Below are 11335 nucleotides of genomic sequence, written 5' to 3'. Positions count from 1 at the left end.
ACACTAGCGGAAGCCACCTGGAAGGAGAACAGAGGTAAGAATCAAATCGCAGCACACACTGCCCAGATGATTTTACCGTCCTTCGGTCTTGGCATGATTCTTGATTCAACATCAAACATCCCTTTCTATAATTCTATGAGTAATGTCAATGCAAGTAGTAGTACATCTATGCGTCTTGTGGTGATGCCTCCTGTGGCCACGCCGTGTCTGCGCGCGCTCCCGATGAGGTCGAGGGAACTCTGAGACACGCCGGAGAATCGGCCGCCGGCAGGGTGGCCGGTGCCGGTGAGCGTCGGGGGGTTTCTGCTGGTCACCACGTCAGGACGTCAGTTGGCAGACGGGAGGCCGAGACCAGTGCGCGAGACAGCTCATGGGGACAAGGGCCAGGAGAAATCTCTCGTGAATTTCCTTGCTACAATGTTCCGGCCGATTCATGGAGAAATATCTCTCTCTCTCAATCTTTTTCCCATTGTCCAATTAATTCATCTCGAATCCTCTTCATCGATTAGTTATGGTTCGATGCAAAATTCCGGCCGGATTCGAATTTAGGAGTACATGAAACCGGGTCAAGTATATAGTACTATACAAGTCTTCTTATCGTGGATGGCTTCATTCATGTCCTCGCTACAATATATCACTGCAAACACATTTTGCACTGCAGGGCCTGTTCTAACGGGATGTGCACGTCTTGTGAATGCTGCAAACGGCGGGATGAGTATTACTACAGAAATTTGGATGATGAGAAGAAATATTTCTTGGTGCTTCTGATTGGTGATTTCCGTGATGAGATGGTAAGTGGTAACACTTGAATACAGTTCCATTCTTACCGTGCCATTTGTTTTTGTAAGACCACTTGACCAGTGATGTTTCTACTATCAATCCAGAGTGGTTTTTGGTTTGGTAAGACCAGTGCCATTCTTTTAATGCGTTCGTTGAGGGGCGGACTATTCTATATAGAGTACCAAAATGATATCGGAACATTGAAGTAGTTAGTTTACATAAAAGCAATGCATATATACAACATGATTATAGCTAGTGTGTCTTGCGAATAAACAGTCTGACCAAACTTTTTGTTGCTGTTATTTCTTCCTGTAGATAATCCCAGAAGAAATTGTGCAGCGTTTCAAAAGGGACATCCTAGGGGAGATCAAGCTAGAAACACGAAATGGCGACAATCATGCTATTGTGGTCGCCAAGATCGAAGAAAAGCGTATCTTTACAGTGGGTTGGAGGCAATTTGTTGCAAACTATGATCTACAGATTGGTGATCTCTTAATGTTCAGATACAAAGGAAACAGTCAGTTTAATGTCATAATCTTTGATAAACTTGGTCGTGAAAAGGCCTCATCGGTTGTTCTGGATCCTTTTATACCTCGTGTCCAAGACAGGGGCAACGAGGCGCATGAAATCGGGTGAAGTACTAGTCTTTATTATTCATGGCTTCATTTCCTGGTACAAAATTTCAATTCAAATGGCTTTTGCACTGCAGGTCTTCTGAAAAGATGGATGTGCAATGTGGAAGATGCAACAACTGGCTTGAATATCACTACGCGGACTTGGATAATGAAAATAAATATTTCTTGATGCTTATGATGGGCGATTTTCAATATGAGATGGTAAATTCATATTCAGATATATTACTAACTCCCTTTGTCAGTAAATTTGTTGTTTTCTTTCATAGACCAATGATTTTCTACTTCCTAGTTTAAATTATGTGGATATATTTATTGCTGTAGACTTTGGAGACATGCACAAACTATGTGTACTATTTTTTTTCAAAATGTGCTCAATGTCTGCTATTAATTTGCTGCTTGGATTGAGTCCAGCATGGTAGCACATTAATTCAGGTATGCTAGTTTGCACAAAATTTCCTCATATTCAAAGATACCGGGCTTTTTGGTTTTCACATTTTTCCTTTGATACCATAGTCTATACAAGCCTTCTGTATTTTCCTTGCTATATGTTATGTAGTCGGATACCGAACCGTCAAATAGGCTTTGATTATAGAGATTATCTTTTTTTATCCTGTTTACAATCCATTCAAACTAAAAAAAATATTGGTTCTTTTTCTCCAGGACATCCCAGAAGGAATTCTTCAGCGTTTCAAGGGCGAGTTCCCAAGAGAGATCAAACTTGAAACACAAAATCGTCGCAGCTACAAAATTGGAGTCACCGAGAACAAACTAGATATTTGCTATAATCAAAAGCTTGTCTTTTCAGTGGGATGGGGGAAGTTCGTCGAAACCTTTGGGCTACAGATGGGTGACACCATAGTATTCATATACAATGGCAACTCCCAATTTAGTGTCATAATCTTCGATAAACATGGCCGCGAGAAGGCATTATCAGTTATTGTAGACCCCGTTCCGCCTCCTGTTCAAGAAAGGCGTCCCTACGGTACTGATATAGTGAAAAGTTCCCATTTTTATCCTCAGCCTATGCAAAGGCAGCCATTTATCGTAGTGAATGGGCTCCCAGTGGAATCACCGCCAATCGAAGGGCAGTGGCGTGCCCAACTGGAAATGGACAAGTCATGTCAAGGCAGCAGGGCTGCAATAAATACTCCCCCCTCCGAGTCATCTGGTCTCAGTTAAGATTATAGATATATCTTCCCTTGCAAATCATTCTCATATTTTTATAGCTGTCTATATTCAGTAGTTCTCTTTTTCTTTGCACAGGAGGTTCTTTATCCTTTGAACATGGCCAGGGAGTACGTGATGTGCCCGTTTCTAGCAACATTGTCAAGAGGAAGGCTAAGCTATCTTCATCTCAGAAGGAGCAATTGAGGGACGGTTACATTACCGCACACAAGACCAAGCTAACTTTAGCTCAGAAGGACGTGGTGAAACAGAAGGTCCAATCTCTTGAGTCAAAGATCTCCATCTTTGTTGCTGTGATGTACAAGTGCAATGTGGAGTCACCATTCTTTCTGGTGAGTTCTATTTTTCTAATGTGTGATCTGCTTCGATCATGCAGGTGTTTGTGTGAAGTGTAAACCAATCCTTGTAGGAAGCAGTTGAAATGTTATTCTACATAGACTAATTCATGCCATTATCAAGTAACTATTTTGTTCACATCTATAAGTAGACTTTCCCCAACTACTATGCTCAGAAGTATCTTGGAGAGGAGGCACGGATGCATCTTGAGCTGCTTGGTGTGAAGTGGCAAGTGCGGTTTCCAAACAACCGTGGCGACAAAAAGCTCAAACATGGATGGAAACAGTTTGTGCAAGGCAACAACCTGAAGATGGGTGATATCTGCCTCTTTGAACTATTGAGCAATCAGAGTACCATGGTGGTCTATGTCATCCCTGCAAATGATGCCAATGTTGATTGATATTGTTAATGCTTTTGTGTTGGTGATAGTGCTTTCATTTGTTGTTGGTTGGTGAATCGTTGGTGAGGGAAGTAGTGATGTTGTGTTAGTTAGTGAATTGTCTGTGAAGTTTTCTGCTTTTCTTACAAGGATAACTGATTCCTTGTTAATAGTTGACTACTACTTAACTTGCATAATGATGAATGATGCATACTTTTGATGCAAGACTGAATAAGTAATGTAATTGTGTTGTGTTGAATTTATGTTCATTGGATTTTGGACTCGCTCTCTTCAAATTAGGTCTAGCAAGTTCCGTTTGCCCATTTTTTTTAAGAAAATGGAATCTTTCATTACCCCTTGAAAGTTTAGATGGAACAATGAGTTGGATCCAAACATCTTATCGTGATGTTGGTCATGCTTTATATTGCCGAACAAACTTGCAGGTCAAGAGATCACTAGTAGAGGACATATCTAGGGTTACAATCATGATGGATACAACACATTTTTTTCCTGACAGCCTATCACAAGTTCACAACACGGATCGTGTTAGCATGGGATCATATTTCAAACTAGAACTTATTATCTCTAACTCTACCCTCAACACAACCTTATAAAAGTCTAGGATTGTGAAACAATGCTCTTGGTTGGTCTATGCCCACCACTCACTGGCTTAGATAGACCATCATCTAGCTGATCTTGTGAGAAATGAATCCAATTTCCAAAGCTTTACGTGCCAGTGTGCCACGTGTTCTTAGACAGAGTAAAATTCACCTCTATGTGCTTAGTCCTTGCATGGAGCACCGGGGTAGCGGATAGATATGTCACCTCAACATAATCACGCAGAATTGCTAGTGCTTCCTTCCGATACACACTGAGTTGTCCAAGAAAGTACTGTAACCAAATAATATAAAAAATAGCACTATTGAGCGCCATGTACTTTGCTTTGGTACTTGATCGAGACATTGTCTGTTGTGTGCCTGAGCTCTACAAGATCAACTCTAACTAAGGAACTCAACAAAGCCACTTATTGATCGTCTATCATTGGCCGAGCCTACCTAATCAACGCTTGAGAATGCACTAATGTGTGTAGAGAATGATATCTGAATGTGAACTTTCATCTTGATAGCATGCTTCAGGTATATATGCCAGGATGCTGGCCAATGTTCATTAACCTGCCCTAATAAGTATTAACAGTTTTTGTTAATGATGAAGGTATGTCGGGTTGTCATATATTGTAGCACTATCGCATAATTTGAGTTTCTAATAGTAGAAAATTGTACCTCCTCATTAGGAAGAATATGATACAATTTCTCTTTGCTGAGTGATAACTTTAACTTCTTACTGCAAGTCTACAACCCTTATCTTTGTACCAATGATGTTTTATACTTGCAATGCAACAACTCTATGCTTAACCAATAAGTGGTTGGATGGTTAGGACCGTTCTGGTAGCGTGTGGCAGAATGAAGCCCACATCGGGCCTTGGGCCGCCTTGAAGCATCATGCCTGCAGTATTATTTTACAGTAAGTTCCATAGTGTGAAGTATTTTAGCCTCATGACTCGGCCAATGGCCTGATGTGCCTGATGTCTACTACACAACTTATTCTTGTAGACTCATGTTGAGCCTTCAAGCGCAGAGTTTTGTAGGACAACAACAAATTTCACTCAAGTGGATGACCTAAGGTTTATCAATCCGTGGGAGGCGTAGAATGAAAATGGTCTCTCTCAAACAACCCTGCAATCAAATACAAGAAAGCACTTGTGTATCCAACACACCAAATACAATGGTAAATTATATAAGTGCACTAGTTCGGTGAAGAGATGATGATACAAGTGTAATATGGATAGTAGATATAGGTTTTTGTAATCTAAAATATAAAAACAACAAGGTAGCAAGTGATAAAATGGAGCACAATCGGGTATTGCAATGCTTGGAAACAAGGCCTAGGGTTCAAAATTTCACTAGTGCAATCTCTCAACAATGCTAACATAATTAAATCTTATCAACATCCCTCAATGTGCAACAAAGAAACACTCCAAAGTTTTTATCAATAGAGGAGAACAAAAGAAGAAATTGTTGTAGGTAGTAAACCACCTCAAAGTTATCCTTTCCGATCAATCTATTGAGCTATTTCTATAAGTGTCACAAACAGCCCTAGAGTGCATACTAAAATAATACCATATGATACACATCAATCAACTCTAACGTCACCTAGATACTCCAATGTCACCACAAGTATCCATGAGTCAATTATACGATATGCATCAAACAACTTCAGATTCATAATATTCAATCCAACACAAAGAACTTCAAACAGTACCCCAAAGTTTCTACCGGAGAAACTAGGACGAAAACATGCATTAACCTCTATGCCTAGATTACCCTAATGTCACTGTGGGAATCCGCAAGTCGATTGTCAAAACATATATCAAGTGAATCAATAGAACACCCATTGTCACCACGGGTATCCACATGCAAGACATACATCAAGTGTTCTCAAATCCAAAATATTCAATCCGATAATAATGAAACCTCAAAGGAAAAGACTCAATTCACACAACAAGATAGAGAGAGGGAAAACACCATATGATCTGACTATATTAACAAAGCCCATGGTTACATCAAGATCATGTCGGATCAAGAACACGGGAGAGAGAGAGAGAGAGAGAGAGAGATCAAACACATAGCCACTAGTACATAGCCTCAGCCCCAGGGGTGAACTACTCCCTCCTTGTCATGGAGACCACTGGGATGATGAACATGGCCTCCAATGATGATTTCCCCCTCTGGAAGGGTGCCAGAAAAGGCCTCCGGATGGGATCTCTTCGGAAAAGAGGCTTGCGGAGGCAGAGTCAAAGATCTAGTTTTATTTCTGGGTGTTTCCCTATTTATAAGAATTTTCAAAGTTGAAATCATGTGAAACGGAGTTACGAGGGGCCCACAATGTATCCCGATGCGGCCACCCCTAGGCTCGCCGGGTTGCCCTGTCACCTCCTCGTGGGTCTTCTGATCCTCCCACGAAACTTCGAGGGTCTCTTATGTTCCAAAAAAAATCGTCAAAAAGTTTCGTTGTGTTTGGACTTCGTTTGGTATGGATTTTCTGAAAAACCAAAAACAAGCAGAAAACAACAACTGGCACTCGGCACTAGGTAATATGCTAGTCCATGAAAATCTTATAAAAGTCATATAAAAGTGCACCAAAGCCATATAAAATTATTGCTAACATGGCATGAGTACTTTATAAATTATAAATACGTTGGAGACGTATCAGTGCCCAACGCTTGTGTCCTCCCATGGTGGTACCCCATCCCACCACGGATCAAACCCCAGGTTTGACATTCTGATGTCGCATTAATGCAAATTATTCTTCTAGTAGGAGGCGATGTTCTTGTCAATAAAAAGGTGCATGTAGTGACTTTGTCAATCTTGAAGCTCCGCAACTCCAGTCCTCAGTAGGTATTGTGTGTGCGCGCACGTGAGTGTGCACTAGTGCAGAACCGGGATGTATCACCGGTTCGTAAGGGCCTTTAGTGCCGGTTCTGCAACCGGCACTACAGAGTGGGGACTAAAGGTCCCTCCTTTAGTACCGGTTCTGCATGAACCGCCGCTAAAGGGCCACCACGTGGCCCGAGCCAGCGCCGGGGGCGGGGAGCCCTTTAGTATCGGTTGGTAACACCAACTGGTACTAAAATATTTGGGTTGTTTTGGTTTTAGTTTTTATTTTTCCTTTAGTTTTGTGTTTTCCATTTAATTCTTTTTTGTTTTCTGGTATTTTATGATACTACATATTGTACACGTTATGCATATATATAAATAGAATTTCTCTTAGAACCGATCATAGAATGTCTCACAACCACCATTATACACATACACATGTATATATATACAATTTCTCCTACATGTTGCCTTGGTGCCTTCGGAGCACGATGAAAATTTGGAGTGGTTCATGGGGGCGGTAGTGGGTAATAGTATTCTCCTTTGGGATCTATGACCTGGCCGAGCAAAAATCTCGCTATTTGCTCTTGAAGTGATCGTATGCGCTCCGTTGCTAGGAGCTTGTCCTGCACCTCTTTGAACTGTTAAGAAGGAGATCAATATGCATGTGTATTAGTTGTGTGACTAGATATCGATAATCATCTAGAAATTGTGAATAGTGTTCTGGCAAACGTACCCATTCCTGTCTTTGAGATTTGCTTCTTTCGGACGCCATCATGCGAATGTTCTCGAAAACGTAGTATGCACACACATCAGTCCTCGGCGCCTGCTTCAGGGCCTTTACGAGAATAGAATTTAATCAGATAATAATTAATTAAGCATGATAATTAATTAATGGTATTGAACCAAGAATTAAAAAGATGGTAGCTAGTTAGTACTACTTAATTACTGACCTTGGGTCGATACCACAACCGCTTTTTTGCCATTTTCCTGGAGTCACCTTGATGAACTTTTCCCAAGCCCTGCCCGCTGGCAAAGAAAAATAATAAAGGGGTTATTAAATAGAGTTGATATCAGGAAATGACGAACTAAGTAGGCCGGGATATAGTTGATAATGATTGAAATTACCTGTCGAGTATCCCCTTCATGATGGTGAAGTCACTTTCTTTCTTAAGTACTGAGTCCAGTACTTCAACTTTTCCTTTTTCAACTTTAATGTCTAACAAGACCCAGTGGTAACTGCATGCGCACACGTTTGCATGTCTTAATTAAGCGGGCATGTGCATAACACTAATCAACTAACCTAAATCCTACACACTTAATTATTAACATCTAGCTAGCTAGTAAGCAAAAAACAGAATTTGTACTAGCTACAAGACAGTGTGACTCACCTGAAGTTGTAAGGAAGTAGTATATCTTCATTGCTATTGAGGCGCTTCAAGAACTCTAGCATTTTATTCTCTACATCTTGTTTACAATGATCATATGTCCATGTCTTTTCATTAATGATATTTGGGTCAATGAACCCAATGCCATAGCGTCCAGCTTTTTCATTTCATACATCTTCATCCTACATAATACCACAAAAAAGAATATAGTGAGGATAATTACAGGTAACGGTCGATCAATGAGCACTAAATCTAGCTTGAGACTTAAATTACAGAAAGAAATCACTTACAGACAATAGCAACTGACGAGAGATTTGTCGAGTGCATCTTGATTGAATAACTGAAATAGTTCTAAATACTCAACGCACAGAGCTAGCTTATGGAAGTAATGCTCTTCCTTAACCTTCACCATGAGGGACTCTCGATTGGAACTCTTGGTAATTTTCATGTACCAATCATGCAATTCATACATTCTCGTTGGGAGATTGTTGACCTCCTCGGGCTCGACCAAAGGTTGGCCGCGGACATATTTCCTTTTTATTTCCTCCTCTCTTAGCGGAGACATGGGCTCGATCTCGAGGAGTTGTCCAACAGTGATATTGAGGCTTTGAGCCTGCATTATATGCTCCTCGGTTATTACCAGATTGCCCAGCTGGAGAACGTAAACGGTTTGCCCACATCTATATAGGGCGGCGGTACTCTCATGTGTTGTTGGCACAACAAGCGGGGGGATCGACTGCGCCGTCTGTTCTCCTAGCCGGGGAACGGTTTTACCGCATTTTTTGCCAGCTGCTTGGCTCGAGCTCGAGCTCGACTCATTTTGTAGTCGTGCTTGATGTGCCTTCCTGATTGGGTGCTCATAGTCCGAGTCAACAGGCTTGGGAGCTGGTGGTCTAGCCATACGAATGAAGTGGTCAATCTTTTCCTCAGGCACTTTCTCCCTTGGCGGTAGTGCCGGTTTCGGTCCAAAATGGGCATCCACTTGGGCCTGCACTATGGCTGCGTTTTGCTCCTCGGTCATGTCGTAAGGCCTCTCAAGAAGAGGACCGAGGCTTGGACCATATTTATATCGCTTGCCTCCGCCTGTACCTCCTGTACTACCTCGACTCGTAGTGGCGGAGACGGCTGACGTGGCTGAGTTGGAGGAGGAGGAGTGGCCTGACGCTGTGCCTGACTTGGAGGAGGAGGAGTGGTCTGACGCGTTGGTGGACTTGGAGGGGCGAGAGTCTGTTGACGCGGTGGCGGACTTCGAGGAGGAGTCTGCTGACGCTGTGCCGGACTTGAAGCAAGAGGAGTGGCCTGGCGCTTTGCCAGACTTGGAGGAGGAGGAGTGGCCTAACGCGGTGGTGGACTTCGAGGAGCAGGAGTCTGCTGACGCGTTGGCGGACTTCGAGGAGGAGTCGGCTGACGCAGTGTCGGTGGCCTTGAAAAGATGATGCAATCCTTTCTCCATAGGATGATACGATGTTTGGCCTCTCCCAGTGTGTGCTTCTCATCACCTCCAGGAATGTCAAGCTCTAGGCCCGAATATTGGTCCATCACTTCATCAACCTGGACACAAGCATAGCCGGCTGGAATCGGGTTGCAATGGAAGGTTGCATCGGGGGAATTTGTATAAGCAATGGCGTCTGCCACCTTCATGGATATGTTCTTCATTTTGAAGTGTAGCTCATAGTTAGTGCTCTCGATGATGTCATCCAGAGGGTATCTATCTAGTAGTGCATCGCCCGGGGCGGAACCAATGCTGCTTCTCAGCATGGATGGGACGGTGCTATCCAATGCTGGATCATCCGCTAGCTGCTGCCGCTGCTGAGACCCCCTTTCCTGGCTAAGTGAGTCGATCTGCTGCTGCTACCGCTGGAATTTGAGTGCCAAATCCGTGTGCGCTGATTCTAGGCCTTGAAGGCGTTCTTCTTCCTTCTTCCTCTGCTCCTCCTCCAGCTCCCTCTTCTTCTCCTCCTCCATCTTCCTTCTTGTACGGGTTCTATAGTCGGCGTTCCATTCCGAAAAGCCCTCATACCATGGAACAACGCCCTTGCCTCGTGTTCTTCCCGGGTGTTCAGGATTTCCCAGGGCGCGCGTAAGCTCATCGTTCTCTCTGTTGGGTGTGAACACCCCCGTTCGAACATCTTCTATTGCTTGAAGTAACTTATCTTCGGTTCCTTTCAGACTTGCCTTCTTCGAAACCAGGCCTATCTTCGGGTCCAACGCCCCCTCATGCACATAGAACCAAGTTCTACACCTGGGGGGGGGGGCAGCTCCTAGTAACTGGATCGACCCCTACATCTAGCATCTCTTGCTCAGACTTATCCCACTTAGGCATTGCCAACGCATAGCCACCTGGCCCCAGCCTATGGAACTAGGGCTTTTTTGCGGTATTGGCCTTGTTTTTTCTCGACTGTTCCTTAGATAATTTTGATTCCTTGAATTTCACGAAAGCAGGCCAGTGTTCTCTTTGCTTCTCCAGTGTTCCCTTGAATTCTGGAGTCTTCCTTCCTCCTTTCACGTACTTGGCCCATACAGTTTTCTTGTGTGTGTTGAATGCAATTGCCATCTTCCTAACCGCAGCATCCTTGACTTTCTGCACATCTGCATCACTGAAATGATCTGGTAGGGTGAAATGTTCCATGAGAGACCCCCAAAGCGTTTTCTTTGCTCTGTCATCGACCCAAGTAACATCTGGATATTTATTTTTTGGCTCATTCCATTCTTGAATGGAGATCGGAAGTTGGTCCTTCACAAGAAGTCCGCACTAAAGAACGAACTTGGTCGCAATGTTCTTAGGCGTGATTGGTTCACCATTAGTTTTGATGGCATCGATGTTGTAATTTACACCGTTCTTCAACTTTTTGCCCGGGCCTCGCTTTGTCCTGTTGTCTGTAGAAGCAGATTTGCTCAATCCGAAGGGCTGAAAGAAGAAAGATCGATTCGTTAATATATCTTTAAATCAAAAAACATGTGATGATCACTAGATGCCTGCTTATATAAATATACCTCGCCGGTCTTTGTTATTTCAAGATCAACATTGTCTGCATCATCATAATCATAATCATAGTTCATGACTTCATCAATTTGGTCGTCGACATCGAATATCTTATCATCACCCTCCCGGTATTGTTCAGATATTCGGAGCCGTCATAATCTTCATTCTGATCATCTGGCCCGCGAGGGCTGCGTATGATCTCGAACATGGTCTCT

The 11335-nt window shown here is 43.0% G+C and overlaps 1 protein-coding gene across 1 annotated transcript; it reads left to right on the top strand.

Annotated features, from left to right (window-relative positions):
• On the top strand, window positions 1-3598 carry LOC123151046 (putative B3 domain-containing protein Os08g0325100; the record flags this gene model as incomplete). The annotated part of the gene is given in 7 exon segments (XM_044570829.1): window positions 1-34; window positions 662-791; window positions 1096-1412; window positions 1490-1616; window positions 2076-2589; window positions 2679-2932; window positions 3088-3598. Coding segments are annotated over 6 exon segments (1575 nt in total). The 3' UTR covers window positions 3337-3598.
• Between the last annotated feature and the right edge of the window lie 7737 nt (window positions 3599-11335).

Source organism: Triticum aestivum, chromosome 7A (genome assembly GCF_018294505.1).
Source record: "Triticum aestivum cultivar Chinese Spring chromosome 7A, IWGSC CS RefSeq v2.1, whole genome shotgun sequence".
Lineage (NCBI taxonomy): Eukaryota > Viridiplantae > Streptophyta > Magnoliopsida > Poales > Poaceae > Triticum > Triticum aestivum.
The sequence above is the reverse complement of the archived record's forward strand: the minus strand, read 5'-3'. Positions and strand labels throughout refer to the sequence as shown.